Source organism: Mustelus asterias, chromosome 23, assembly GCF_964213995.1.
Source record: "Mustelus asterias chromosome 23, sMusAst1.hap1.1, whole genome shotgun sequence".
In the NCBI taxonomy this organism is placed as follows: Eukaryota; Metazoa; Chordata; class Chondrichthyes; order Carcharhiniformes; family Triakidae; genus Mustelus; species Mustelus asterias.
This window is the reverse complement of record NC_135823.1, coordinates 20,860,041-20,875,674: the sequence shown is the minus strand read 5'-3', so window position 1 is coordinate 20,875,674 and position 15,634 is coordinate 20,860,041. Positions and strand designations below refer to the sequence as shown.

The following is a 15,634-nucleotide window of genomic DNA, read 5'->3' as shown; positions in this document are numbered from 1 at the left end:
CACGGTAGCACGGTGGTTAGCACTGCTGCCTCACAGCGCCAGGGACCCGGGTTCAATTCCCGGCTTGGGTCACAATCTGTGCGGAGTCTACACATTCTCCCCGTGTCTGCATGGGTTTCCTCCGGGTGCTCCAGTTTCCTCCCACACTCCAAAGATGTGCACGTTAGGTGGATTGGCCATGCTAAATTGCCCTTTAGTGTCAGGGAGATTAGCAGGGTAACTACATGGGGTTAGGGCCTGGGTGGGATTGTTGTCGATGTAGGCTCGATGGGCCGAATGGCCTCCTTCTGCACTGTAGGGATTCTATGTTCTATGAAAGGTGATGAAATGTTTCATAGAAGAATCACAGAAATCCTACAGTGTAGAAGGAGGCCATTCAGCCCATCGAGTCTGCACCAATGCCCTCTCCCCCACCTTATCCCCATAACTCCACACATTTACCATGGCTAATCCATTTAACCTACACATCTTGGGACATTAAGGGGCAATTTAGTGTAGCCAATTCACCTAACCTGAACACTTCTGGATTTTTAAAATTCATTTGTGGGACATGGGCATCGCTGGCTGGCCAGCATTTATTGCCCAAACTTGTCCAAACAGATGTGGGTACCTGTTTTGTTGTCGATCCCCTTGCAATTGGCACTTGTGAGCATTAATGACTGTTTACCCAGCCCATTTCTTCCCTTCTTGAAGGCTAGTCTAGGAGACATAGAATCCCTCCAGAGCAGAAGGAGGCCATTCAGCCCATCGAGTCTGCATCGATTCTCTGACAGAGTATCTTACCCTGGCCCTTTCCTGCACCCTATCCCCATAACTCCACACATTTACCATGGCTAATCCATTTAACATAGACATCTTGGTACACTAACGGGCATTTTAGCATGGCCAATCCACCTAACCTGCATTTCACTGAGCTGAGAAGTGGTTTGCACCTTGATGGACGCTGTGGACACAGTGGAGTCATGCTGAACTTCCACAGCCTTCTCCTTCCAGTCAGTGGTATCAGTGCCTCCGTGCTTTAAGGTGTCCCTTCACTTTAAAATGCTCTAAGAAAATGGTATAGGGATTTTAGGAGAATTAACTGAAGGAATCACGAGGACTGAATGTAGTAGAAAATGAATCTTTTTAAACATACAAGTATAAATCACGTTAACAAAAAGGCAGTGGGCCGATTCTCCGACCTCGCTCGCAGCTGGGATGCTCCAGTCCCGCTGCAGTGAACAGAAATGTGGCTGAGCATCAAATACTCCATCCTCACTGGCAGCGGCAACAGGGCTTGAATGGCCGGAGAATTCTGGCCAGTATTTACTGGATCATAATGGCAGCTTTGGAAAGCAATGCTTCCTCCAGTTACTAACTCCTCACTGGCACTTTTGAGTCATTGATACTAGTCAATCATGGGGCAACAGATAAATGGTTTGTTAAACCCATTACAAATTGTAGCCTGTTAAAAGCACAAACGAACCAATTAGGTTACATTTCAGGCGAGTGCTCTTCATTGGACCTCATGAGCTATGTATATTCTGCAGAAAAATATACATTCAAATTGTTGACGGTCTCATTTACAAAGCATGCTGAGAGTCGTTACATCTGTGATGAAGGAAACACGGCAGCCAATTTGTGCACAGCAAGCTCCCACAAAACGCACTGTGATGATATCAGATAACTTGTTTTTGTCGAAGAATTGGTTCAGGGATAAATAACGGTCAGGATACCAAAGATAACTACCCATGCTCTTCAAAATGGTGCCATAGAATCTTTCAGATGCACCCAAGAGGGTTTATGGATAAGGCCCTGGTTTACATGTAAGACCAAATATTCAAGTGCTAACTTTGTCAAGTGTGAAACTAATGCACTGCTTTCAATAACGGATATTTTGAGCAGAAGTTCTAGGCTAACAGTTCAATGCAGTACTGAGCGAGTACTGTACTGTCAGAGGTGCTGTCTTTCTGATGAGATGTAAACCGAGATCCCGTCTTCCCTCTTGGGTGGGTGAACACAAAAGATTCTAAGGAGCACTATCTTGAAGAGCAAGGGAAATTTTGTTTCTTCTTTCATGGGATGTGGGTGTCACTGTTAAAGCCAGCATTTGTTGCCCATCCCTAATTGCCCTTGAGCTGAGTGGCTTACTAAGCCATTTCAGTTAGGAGTCAACCACGTTGCTGTGGCTCTGGAGTCACATGTAGGCCAGACCAAGTAAGGACGGCAGATTTCCTTCCCTAAAGGACATTAGTGAACCAGATAGGTCTTTTATGACAATTGGTGATAGTTTCATGGTCATAAGGAGGCAGTGGCGTAGTGGTATTGTCACTGGGCTAGTAATCCAAGAGACCCAGCTCTGACAAAGAGTCATCCTGACTCGAAACATTGGCTCTATTCTCTCTCCACAGATGCTGTCAGACCTGCTGAAACTTTCCAGCATTTTCTGTTTTTGACCCAAGGTAGTGTTCTGGAGACCTGAGTTTGAATCCCACCACAGCAGATGGTGAAATTTGAAGTCAATAAAAAATATCTGGAATTAAGAATTATCACTTCATCAATGCACTAATAAACAAAATATCTGACATTGTCACATTGCTGAACATAACTGGCTGTTTCCCTCCTGACAACAGTGATTACGCTGTGGTGTACACTATCTTTTGATTTGATTTGATTTGATTTATTATTGTCACATGTATTAATATACAGTGAAAAGTATTGTTTCTTGCACGCTATACAGACAAAACATGCCATTCATAGAGAAGGAAACGAGAGAGTGCAGAATGTAGTGTTACAGTCATAGCTAGGATGTATATCTGTTGTGAGACTTTGAGAAGTCCTGAAGCCATGGAAGGTGCAATGTAAAGTCCTTTTGATCGATATGCAAAAGTGAACTCTTTAAACTTTATCTAAGAAATGAATAACTGCAAAATAACCATGGGTAGGATTTTCCAGTCACGCCCGCTGCGGGAATCGTCATGGCGGGACGGAAAATTTGACGATCAGCGAAAGGTCTGTTGAATTTGGGTTGGATTGTCCCACCCTGCTGTGGGCGGAGCCAGAAAATCCCACCCCAATGCTTATAATATCATTAATTTAAAATAATCTGTCTTTCTGGGAATTTCTTGATTCTGTTGTACAGCTTAAGAATTCCATAAATAATATTGCTGTTGTTCTAACGCAGAAGTTATGAACAGAACTGTAAAGCTGCAGATTTCTCAGAGGTTTGTGGTGTTGTGGTGCCACCTATCAGAGAAAGAAGCAAGTGCTTTTCCTCACAAACACAATGCATGGAACACAATCACAGAATCGTTCCAGCGCAGGAGGCCATTCAGCCCATCGTGTCTGCACCGGCTCTCCAAATGAGCATCTTGACTTAATGCCATTCCCCTGCCTTTTTCCCGTACCACTGTTTCTATTCAAATAATCATCTCAATCCCTCTTGAATGCCTCCATTGAACCTGCCTCCGCCACACTGCCAGACAGGGTACTCCAGACCCCAACCACTTGCTGTGTGGAGAATATTTTTTTCACATTACATTTGCTTCTTTTGCAGATGGCCTTGAATCTGTGTCCTTTTGTTCTTTACGAGCGGGAATGAGTTTCTCCCTATCTACTCTGTCCAGCCTAATTTTGACTAACTGTCCCGATGTCCTGACGACTTTCGGTGACTATTGGAGATCGACAGGAATGTCCGCCAACCGCAAGCGGCACTTGATGAGGTCGTCGATAGCAGGAACAACCAATCAGTATGGAGCACATTCAACCAAACTTCTCATTGAAAGATCACGTGCTTTCCTGCTTGTGGCTCTGGGTGCAAACCAAATCTCCCACACTCGAGGCACGTTCGCTGGTTTAAAATTCAACTTCAGTTAGAGTGAACGTTCAAAGACTATTTCCTCGGGTGGATGGAGCTATTACAAGGGGGCATAACTATAGGGTTCATGGTGGGAGATATAGGAAGGATATCAGAGGTAGGTTCTTTACGCAGAGAGTGGTTGGGGTGTGGAATGGACTGCCTGCAGTGATAGTGGAGTCAGACACTTTAGGAACATTTAAGCGGTTATTGGATAGGCACATGGAGCACACCAGGATGATAGGGAGTGGGATAGCTTGATCTTGGTTTCAGATAAAGCTCGGCACAACATCGTGGGCCGAAGGGCCTGTTCTGTGCTGTACTGTTCTATGTTCTGGCTGAAAACAGCTACTGTTAGTTTGGAGCTGCTGAATATTTCCAGAATTTTCAACCAATTATACAGGCCGCACCTTTTGCTCATATTAGGATTGTAGTTGATCAATAAAAATAAAAAAATACTCTTATAATTAGACATGTGTGGCCAAGTGGCCAACAGCCTGAGCAACTAGGCCTGACACAGAATTGGACAATCTAAATTAAACAGCAGTCAACAGCCTCTGCAGCCAGGCCTGATGGGAATTCAGACAGGTCACATTTAAAACACAGGCACATATCAGGGGGGAGCAAGGGCAACCCTGGACTTGCCCTGGAGGCTGGAACTGAAGGTCCGCAGCCTTGACTAAATAGGGTCAGTTTTTGTGTATTCCCCAGTTTTAGCCAGACTCTCTGGCACCTCGGATTCTCACCGTTATGGTGGCACAGTGGTTAGCACTGCTGCCTCACAGCACCAGGGACCCGGGTTCAATTCCAGCCTCTGATCACTGTCTGTGTGGAGCTTTCACATTCTCCCCGTGTCTGCGTGGGTTTCCTCCGGGTGCTCTGGTTTCCTCCCACAGTCCAAAGATGTGCGGGTTGATTGGGCCATGCTAAATTGCCCCTCGTGTCAGGGGATTAGCAGGTTAAATATGTGGGGTTACAGGAATAGGGCCTGGGTGGGATTGTGGTCAGTACAGACTCGATGGGCTAAATGGCCTCCTTCGGCACTGTCGGCATTCTATGATTCTAGTCTATGATTCCATACAAAAACTTGTTTACCCAGGTACTCATGAGGATTAGTTAATAAAACTGGGTTAAACTGTGAATTGACTCCTGTCCTTTATTCTTCTTGTTAGTAACAGCACCTGGCTTTCTCGTTAAAGAAAGGTTTATTAATTACTAAAACGCAAGAAACAAATAATAAAATACAACATACATTCACGCAGATTAGAAATGAGAAGTGAGTCCAAAAATAAAAGTTAATACAAAGATATGTGAATCAGTCTTTAATTTTCCTTGAGGAGTTCGTGGCGACACTGTATGAATCCTATGAATTCTGTGAGGAAAGCTTCCTTTGCAAGGATGACTGATTGCTGTCTCTTCTTGTTTGTGTGTCACACACTATGACATCCCAGTATCAGTACACACTGATCAGGTCTGTTGCTGGCTTTTTATCCCAGTTCCTTGTTTATCCCTGGAAGGGGAAAATCACAAACACTTCTTGGATATAACCCACAGGATAGTGGTAGCTTCTGCTGAGGTGGTAACCAGCTTCCATTATCTCCACAGGGGATTACAGTTCAGTTTTTGCATCGCCTCTTCCTTTGAAATGTCTGTCTGGAAAAGGGTCAAACATTCCATTGTCGTTCTTGGGAATTAATATAATCCATGTAGAGATTTCCTAGATAGCCACTGAATTACATTCTCAGAATTTACATTCTCAGCCATTTTAGACTTGTATGTCCATTTTTAAAAACACATGTTTTACTTAAAAGTTCAATTTGTCTGTAAGTAATTTGGGCTATGATCCATCATCATGGCACAAGCATCATGTTGTGTGTGTCTATGTGTAGGGAGCAACGCCATATTCTGTGTACCCTGTGCACTGTATCACCTGTTACTGCAACATAATGGTTCTCACATGCGCACTGATCTGTGCATGCGCGGAAATCTACTGATGTCATTTTGTGGTGCCCAGACAGCCATTATCTGTCTACAAGTCTGTTTACATAGCATGGTGACATTGGAAGAATCATGCATGGGCCAATTTCAAAGTTTAGTTCCTGGGGTGTTAGTAAGCATGAAGCATCCATAGGGAGTGTTGAGCAATATCTAATAGAGTCCCATCCACTCCCTCTTCACCCCCAGCCACTGCTCCTCAGCACATATCCTCCCTCAACCCATATCCTCCCTCCTCACCCCAGGCAAATTCTTTGGGGGAGTTTCCCCTGTCAATGTTTGCTCAAAGTTATTGTGACCAAGTGCATGGTGCCATTTGCTTTCTTCAGGATTTATATAGTTTCATAGTGAAACTAACAATTTACTGTCACTCTTTCCACAGGCAATACTGCAATTGTTTCTTTCAAAAGATGCACTTTTTTCAAAGCTTTGGTTACGAATTTATTCTAGCATGCTGGCATCCACTCGGAGAGAGTGTAGTCTCTCGCCTTAAGTCTGTGTCTTTTCTTTTTAATTTGAATAACCCACACTGGAGTTCAAATTAATAGAACGTCACATTTCTCAGAGTGCTGGTTAGGAGCACAAAGCAACCAGCTGTGATGATTTCAGCAGCGCCATCTTTGGTCCTGGCCGCGGCCAGCTCTTGACGTCACGGTTCCCTCGAACTCCGCATGCTCGAAACATGCATGGCGTTTGGCAGGAAGCGCGGCCTTTGGCGTGATAGTCAGGACGCCATGTTGTGTGTGTCTGTGTGGGTAGGAAGCGACGCCATGTTGTGTGTGTCTGTGTGGGTAAGAAGCGATGCCATGTTGTGTGTGTCTGTGTGGGTAGGAAGCGACGCCATGTTGTATATGCTGCGGCTGCGCAGTGTGCACTGTCCTCCCTAGTCGGAGCGATGCCGGAGGACTGGGACAAGGACGTTTACAAACAGCCGGCCAGCCGGACCCCGGTAGTGGACAAGCAAACTGGCCTGCCCAACCCGGCTGTCATTGTCAGCAAACTTTTCTACTACTCGGTGGATTTGCCGGTTACAACCTTCAGAGGTGAGTGAGGGCGGCAGAGGCTGAGATTCTGCAGCAGCTGCTCTGGGCCCAGGGTGAATGTCCTTCACATAGAACAGCTCACATCAACCCTTCAACCTCCAACTCAACCCCCCACATCAACCCCTCACTGAAAACCTCTCACCTCAACCCCCCCCCACATCAACCCCTCACTGAAAACCTCTCACCTCAACCCCCCACATAAACCCCTCAACCCCTCACTGAAAACCTCACAGAGCATACCCTCAAATCAACCCCTCATATAATACCCTCAACCCTTCACTGAAAAAACCTTCAACCCCCAACTCAACCCCTCACTGAAAATAGCCTCAACTCAACCCTCACAGAAAAAACCCTCCTCCCTATCCCTTACAGAGCAAATCTCACCTCAGCTCTCAGAGAAAAAACTCTTTCTCACAGAAAATATCTTCAACTCAACCCCTCACTGAGAAAGCCCTAGACTCAACCCCTCATGTAGAATATCCTCAAGACAACCCCTGGAGACTTCAATTTGTGATCTGAAATTGCTGCCGATAACACCGGAGGACATTTGGCATCTGCAAATGTTCAAAGCTCTCTGCTGACACAGATATATGGATTTAACCATATATATATACACACACACATAGATAAATATATATGTAAATATATGTTTAAAACCATCTTTGCATCAATTGTTATGCATCTGAAACAACAGATATTAATGTTCTGATTTAGGATGTTTTATCAATGAGTTGACAGGATAAAGACCAACTCTCCAGGTCCCCAACATTCAAAGAGAACAAATCAGTTGGAAAATGGTAGACCATCCACTCTCCTGCCCCAAAAAGACCATGTTCCACTTGTTTACCTTCAACCATCTTGGTGTTTGCACAATGCCGTAGTGGTGGTATTGACTTATCATAGCAATCACTGTCTTATTTAGTCCTCCCCTTGCCAGCGATTCTTGTACGCACAGAACTATCTGCGCAGTTCCATTTATGTATTTAATAAGTGTTCACCTCTTTTCAACAGGTATGAGTGGAATATGCCATAAGGCTGTATGACATTTAAACAGTCTCTTATCAGTATGAGCAAGTTGGTGTGTCAGTAGGTCAAATGAACGAGTGAATCCCTTCCCACACACGGAGCAGGGGAACGGTCAGTATGATGGTACATCCCTGTACACAACAGCCAAACCTGTGTCCAAGAATCTTTTAGAGTTGGAACTCTATGCCATACCATTTTGGAATTGGGTCATTCCATGGACCTGTTTGGGTGAAAAGGCATCATAAATTTTTGGATAGATTATTGGATACTAAGGATATCATATTGAATGGCAAAGCAGGCTCAAAATGCTTAATTTGTGGGTTAATAACATCACAGAATTGTTACAGCACAAAGAGACCATTTGGCCGTTTCTACCGGCACCAGCTCACCTACTAAGCTGCACACTGAATGCTATTCCCCACCTTCTCCCCATAACCTGCATGTGCTTCCCTTTTCAGATAATCCAATTCCCTCTTGAACCCCTTGATCGATCCTGCATCCATCATACTCTGTCAGCGCATTCCAAATCCTTACCACTTGCTGGGTGAAGATATTTCTCCTCGTGTCTCCATTGCTTCTTTTACCAATTACCTTAAATCTGTGCCCTCTGGTTCTCGACCCTTTCGCCAGTGGGAACGGTTTTTCCTTATCTAGACTGTCCAGACGCCTTGTGGTTCTGAACACCTCTATCAAATCAATTATGTAATATCAATAATTATGGTGATCATGCCATTTACTTTTAACCTATGGACTACCGAGGGCTGCGATTCCTAACTTTTGATTAGAGAATAATGATTCTTCTGCACAAACTGACAAGAAATAGAAATACATGTGGTTTTCCAAAAGGAGGGAGAATCATTTTGGATTGTTTGTTGGTTAAACTGGTGTATTCTCCATGGCAACACCTTCACCAATCAGAGGCCACTTGCCAACTAACCGAGCACTCTCTTCGGAAGTGTAAATTCTTGTTCCCTTTACGGCTGGTATTTTTATGAATGTCCTGATGAGTGCAAGATGAAAAGCTTTGACATGTGTCTTTTTTCAATGATATTCATTAGCTTTTAACTGAAGATGGTAGTGATTTAATTGTTGATTTTCAATTACGCGGTAGTTATATCACAATTATTAAACAATCAATGGGTGTTAAAAGCAAAAGTACACACTGCCAGGCAGTTAAGAATAGGACTTAAATAGGATTAAGTTTCCCATCTGAACCTCACATCATGGGTGCCCTGAAACACCATCTCAGTCTGTCAATTAAACACCTTCTTGAGGTAATATCTCATCATTCCCAGATATACTTTGTTGTGCATCCAATTCATAAGTCGGTATCAGGCATTAATCAAACAGTCGTGGGAACAACCATTTGCTGTTCAGCTTCATCCTTCAATTTGCTGTACTCTGCAGATGGTCCAGTTGCTAATGGGAACATTGTTCTGTATACTGGCTAATTCATTAATTTGACATTGCATGTTCCTGTGGAATTTATAGTTAGAGGCACGGTGGCACAGTGGTTAGCACTGCTGCCTCACAGCGCCAGGGACCCGGGTCACTGTCTGTGGAGTTTGCACGTTCTCCCCGTGTCCGCGTGGGTTTCCTCCGGGTGCTCCAGTTTCCCCCCCACAGTCCGAAAGACGTGCAGGTTAGATGCATTGGCTGTGCTAAATTCTCGCTCAGTGTACCCAAACAGGCACCGGAATGTGGCGACTCGGGGATTTTCACAGTAACTTTACTAAAACAAATCCTCATTTAGTGTTTCCTAATTTGTGATGCACTGCCTACTAACTAACCTGTTTAATGAAAAATCTTTTACAGTCTGGCACATTATTTAGCTGAATCTTAGATTATCATTTTATTCTCAGCTATAATGCTTGGCAATAGGTTTATCCATCCCACGTTGTATTCTGTAACAGTACAAGCCGCCTGCATTCAACCCCGTTCTGGGTGATGGTGACCAGGGCTTTGTTTAATAAAACTTTCTTTCCTTTCAATCATTTTGCAGAATGGGTGGACCGCCAGCGGGAAAAGAACAAATTCTATTACTACCATCAGCATTTCAGACGTGTACCGGATATAACCGACTGCCAGTTGGGTGATTACCCCTGCTACTACGAGGCAGAGATGCAGTGGAGAAGAGATTAGTATGTATCTGATTTTAAGTTGCCATTGGTTAAAATTCTGATGGTGCTATTTTACTGGCAATCTAAATGTGATATTTCTGTGAGGCAGAGATAGACTAACAAAGTCTATCCTCTGGGGCACCATCTACAAGGTACCAGTCAGGAGTGTGATGGAATACTCTCCACTTGCCTGGATGAGTGCAGCTCCAACAACACTCAAGAAGCTCGACACCATCCGGGCAAAGCGCCCTGCTTGATTGACATGCCATCCACTACCTTCAACATTCACTTCCTCTGCTTCCGACACACAGTGGCAGCAGTGCATACCACCCAAAAGATGCAGACAGCAGCTCACTATTGCTCCTTTGACAGCACCTTCCAAACCCGCGATCTCTACCATCTAGTAGGACAAGGGCAGCAGATGTTTGGGAATCCCACCACCTTCAAGTCACTCACCATCCTGATGTGGAAATATATCGCCGTCACTGGGTCAAAGTCCTGGAACACTCTTTAAGCACTGTGGGTATACCTGCACAGTGGGTGTACCCACTCCACATGGACTGCAGCAGTTCAGAAAGACAGCTCACCACCAGCTTCTTCAGGGCAGTTAGTGGTAGGCATCAAATGGTGGTCTTGCCAGAGGCACCTACCTAGCAACAATCACGTGGACTGGGGGTGGCCAGCCTTTCAGTGCTCACTATGTAGGAAAAGGATTGTATGCCTACCATATCATACAAGATAGAAAATAATATACTCTGGAACTAAATTACAGCATGTTGGACATTTTCAGATGTCGGCGATCAATATGACTTTTAAATTGACTGCTTTCCAAATAATAGTTTGAAATCAGATTGTATGAGATTGTCCCACACTCATTTCTTCCCTGTAATTTTATCTCTGTTAATTCCTTCATCGTTATTTCTTACCTTCTATCTTTCTCCCAATATCTTTCTTGCTCTAATTCTCTTCCTCTCATTCAGCTCATTGTACCCTTGCCCGCACTTTGAACATGCTCTCTAATTAGTCCCATTCCCCTTCACTTTGTCCAGGTAGTGCTTAGACAAGATTCTGGATGGGGTACAGGAGCAAAAGAATCTAACGGTAGAGTTAGAAATATCACCAAAAGGTTAACATGGCCAGAAAATAAGCAACCCTTAGCTGGACTGGGCTTTATTTCTGGAAGGAGATAATTGAAAAGCATCAAAGTTATGTTAATGTAGTATCAAACTTTGGTCAGGCCACGTTTGGAGTACTCTGCACTATTCTCTTCCCATTTGAGAGGAGATGGTGATGTATTGGACATGGGGTAGACAGAGAGAAAATATTTCCATTTGTGGGTGAAGTCCAAAATTAGAGGTAACATAATAACGTAGATACTAATTAATCCAATAGGGAATTCAGGAGAAATTTCTTTCCGCAAAGAAATAAGACTTGCATCTGTATGGTTTGTGCCTTTCACAATCTCGGGGGTCCCAGAGTGTCTTACCGCCAGTGAGTACTTTTCGCAAGCCCTTGCAGTAACACGGGAAATATAGTAGCCGATTTGTACACAGATAGGTCCCACAGACAACAGTGTAATAACCAGATGATATATTATTAGTGATGTTGGTTTAGAGATCAGTAATGGCCAGGAAATGATGGCCATGGGAAAGATCCCGCATGTCTTCTCTGAAATAGTGGTTTGGCATCTTCTACAGCCACGCGCAAGAACAAACAGTGTCTGGGTCTCTATTTGAATGACAGCACCTCCAGCAGTGCAGCACTCCCACAGGACTGCACTGGAATGTCAGTCTGGAGTGGTAAGAATCTGGAGTGCACAATCGCAAGGGACAGTTCAGGCAAATAGCGGTGATGTATTTAAAGGGAAGCTAGATTGAGAGATGGAAATGAATAGAAGCATTTGCTTTTGAAGAGGGATGGGAGGATGCTTGGTGAAATATTAATGTTGGCATAGAATAATTGGGCTGGATACTTGCTTCTGTGCTGTAGACTGGATAAATTATTTACCTAAATTCCCTTTGAAAGTTATTAAATGTCTTCCATCAACCATCTTTCATTATAGCTCCACATCGTGCCTCTGTTTCTTTAGTCGAATATTTTAAATCTGCCTCCTGGTTGTCAACTCTCCTGCCACTGGAAAGAGATTTTCTCCTCATTTACTCATCAAAACCCTGCATGATTTACATTTCCACTCAACTTTCTCTTCTGTAAGGAGAACAACCCCCAGCTTTTGTAGTCTTTCCATGCAATTGGAGTCCTCTATCTTCACTTATTTCATTTTCATTTCATTTTCTTTCTTCCTTTCTCAGTCTTTTCTATCCACTCTCTCTCATTCCATACTTGTTTTTTTCTGCTCAGGATTCGCTCGGAAAATCTATTTGAATTTCCAGTGCGGGGGAGGAATCCTGAGAGAGTTAATGACAAGCTGGGTGTTGCTGTGTCTTCAGTGCTGCCTCAAATGATGTCTTTGCTTTGTAGACAAGATTGCACGTGATTTTCTGCAGTTGCTGTGCCCGTTACTCTGCGTTATTTCATTGAAAACTTCAATAGCCACAAAATCTCGGAATGGACCAACAACCGAGGCGAGAGTTCAGACATTGCATGCATTTGATGGGTGGCATGGTGGCACAGTGGTTAGTACTGCTGCCTCGCAGCCCCAGGGATCCAGGTTCGATTCCCAGCCTGGGTCACTGTGCGGAGTCTGCATGTTCTCCCAGTGGGTTTCCTCCGGGTGCTCCAGTTTCCTCCCGAAAGACGTGCTGGTTAGGTGCATTGGCCACGCTAAATTCTCTCTGTGTACCCGAACAGGCACCGGAGTGTGGCGACGAGGGGATTTTCATGGTAACTTCATTGCAGTGTTAATGTAAGCCTACTTGTGACACTAATAAATAAACTTAGCTTGTAGACTGTTCCGAATCAAGGGTTAGATTGCTATCAAGCAGCACTTGCTTTGTTTTTGTGGTTTTAAGAAAACTTGTATTTTGCAGCAAAGTTGATCAGGAAATTATGAAAATTCTTCAGGAACGTTTGAGGGCCTGTCAGCAGCGGGAAGGTCACAGCTACGTACAGAACTGTGCTAAGGAGATGGAACAGTTCAAACAGGGAGCAAAAGGCTACCAATCGAGATGTAAGTCATGCTTGCAAGCTGGTCATTTGTATGTGTGACCTTATAATCAATCTAATGTGCCATAATAATTGGAATTGTATCTTGTCTAACAAAATCTCTTCCAAGCACCCAGCCCAGGGTTTGCTCCACTCTTGTTAGTATTTGTGGGTAGAGGGCTTTGCCCTGTAAATGTTGAAATGATCTGTAGTTTACTGATACATGTTGTGAAACTGCAAGATCTCATTGATATACCTGGAGAGTGCTGCTGGAGAGAAAAGCTGCTGTCAACTCCTAAGAAATTATACCGCAAATGTTTTAGCCAACTGACATTGGGGCTAATGATTAGAACACCAGGAAAACAATTTGGAGGGGTGGACATTTCTAGAATAGATCAGTTAACGACTTGTCTATGTTTCTGTATATTAAAGGTAACATTCCCACATGTTCCATAGGTGGGAGATCCTATGATGTGGGATATATTGAAGAAAAGCATGGGGGTTCTCTGGTGTCCTGTCCAATATTTATCCCTCAATCAACATCGCCAAAAAAATGATCATCTGGTTATTATTGTTGGGGGAGTTTGCTGTATGCAAATTGGCTGCTGTGTTTCCTACATTGTAATGGTGACATTTCACAAATGTAGTTCATTAGTTATAAAGTGCTTGACAACATCCTGTGGTCATTTGTGGTGTACATGGACTTCCATAAGGCATTTGACCACAGATTTGAAAGGTTATAGCTCACAGAGGAAGGCTTAAAGTGGAGTCCCCAGGGTTCGACCTTGTTTTTCCTGATATATATTGATGATCTAGATCCTGGGTGTGCAGGGGATCATTTCAAAGTTTGCGGATGACACAAAAATTGGAAGCAAGGATACAGACAAGTTGGTGCAATGGGCAGATAGGTGCCAGATGGAGGAGTATGAAGTGATTCATTTCGGTAGGAAGAACATGGAGAAACAATATAAAATGAGGGATACAATTCTTAAGGGGGTGCAGGAGCAGAGGGGTTTGGATGTATATATGCAGATCATGGAAAGTGGCAGGATAGGTAGAGAGAGCAGTTAAGGCATACATTCTTCTGGGCTTTATTAATAGGGGCATAGAGTACAATAAGGTTATGTTGAACTTATGCAAGACACGAGTTAGACCTCACCTGGAGTATTGTGTATAGTTCTGTGCACCACACTATAGGAAGGATCTGAACACGTTGGAGAGAGTGCAGAAGAGGTTTATAAGAATGGTTCCAGGGATGAGAAACTTCAGTGAAGAGATTTGATAGAGATGTTCAAAATCATGGAGGCACTGGATGCAGTAGATCAGGAGAAACTGTACTCTCTCATAAAAGGATCGAGAACCAGAGGACAGATTTGCAAAAGAAGCAAATGTGATGTGAGGAAAAGCTTTTTCACGTAGCAAGTGGTTTGGATCTGGAATGCGTAGCCTGGGAGTGTGGTGGAAGCAGGTTCAATCGAGGAATTCAAGATTGCGTTAGGTGATAATTTGAATAGAAACAATGACATCTGTTCTCAATTCACTGCTTTTTTCCCTTTTTGCAGATGGTGATTTGGGGGCTTATGGCAGTGCTAGACGATGCCTAATGAAACAAAAACATCGGATGATTGAGGAAAGAGAAAAAACGGCATCTGAAGCCTAAGCACCACAATCCACTAGAAAATCATTTTTAAAATTTGTTTGTGACAAACCTTCACCTATAATGTACAGTCTGAATGTCTTTAAATTGTGAAAAATGCTGAATTTCACATGAATGTGACAAAATACATGGACCTGTTAAACAATAAATAGTGCATAACCCATAATGTTTTTCGATTACATGTTTTTTGTCTTTCCCTGTACTTGTGCAGGGAAGTGATGAATTCTTTAGTCTTTAATTACAAACCCTGTTGCTGTCCAGCAGCCAGAAAAGTGATCTGCTGTTCATAATATTTATAGAGACCTAATTACATCAGAAAACTGTCTATAAATCAAAAGGTGAGGCCTAAGAATAACTCCTTGTGCAATTAGCAATAGAAGGAAACAAAGCATCACTGGAACCAAAAGAGAAAATGCTAGAAAATCTCAGCAGGTCTGGCAGCATCGATAAGGAGAGAAAAGAGCTGACGTTTCGAGTCCGGATGACCCTTTGTCTTCCAGGAAAGCATCACTGGAGATCTGCTGCTGAAATTAACTATGCAAGTGTTCTAAAACAGGTTTTCAATCTCAATCTCAATGTTTGATTCAGTCTGATATGCCTGTGCCAACTGTGGTAAATCTATCCGCTTAATTAAATTCCATTTCGGGGCAATTGTATTATCAACCTGCTTCTGCTACCCTTTGAAGAATGCATCAGATTGTAAAAACTCTACCCTTTGATTTTGAGCATCTTTATTTAACCCCAATTTCTCAAGATAACTGAGGTCTTTCATCTGTTATGCCATTGTAATAATCCTCATCTGCACCCTCTCAAGACTTGATAACTTCCTAGTGTGCTGTCCAGAAATGGATACAGT

At 43.4% G+C, this 15,634-nt stretch overlaps 1 protein-coding gene across 1 annotated transcript; it reads left to right on the top strand.

Moving 5' to 3' along the window:
* The first annotated feature begins 6,653 nt into the window (after positions 1-6,653).
* On the top strand, positions 6,654-14,942 carry ndufb10 (NADH:ubiquinone oxidoreductase subunit B10). The gene is made up of 4 exons (XM_078240086.1): positions 6,654-6,873; positions 9,902-10,040; positions 13,007-13,146; positions 14,684-14,942. The coding sequence occupies exons 1-4, from the start codon at positions 6,726-6,728 to the stop codon at positions 14,779-14,781; spliced, it is 525 nt and encodes a 174-aa protein (XP_078096212.1). The 5' UTR covers positions 6,654-6,725; the 3' UTR covers positions 14,782-14,942.
* Positions 14,943-15,634: the final 692 nt, after the last annotated feature.

Coding starts and splice junctions, on each gene's coding strand:
- ndufb10 (XM_078240086.1), top strand. CDS start 6,726: ATGCCGGAGGACTGGGACAAGGACGTTTACAAACAGCCGGCCAGCCGG. Junction 10,041..13,006: donor ATGCAGTGGAGAAGAGATTA/GTATGTATCTGA, acceptor TGTATTTTGCAG/CAAAGTTGATCAGGAAATTA. Junction 13,147..14,683: donor AAAAGGCTACCAATCGAGAT/GTAAGTCATGCT, acceptor CCCTTTTTGCAG/ATGGTGATTTGGGGGCTTAT.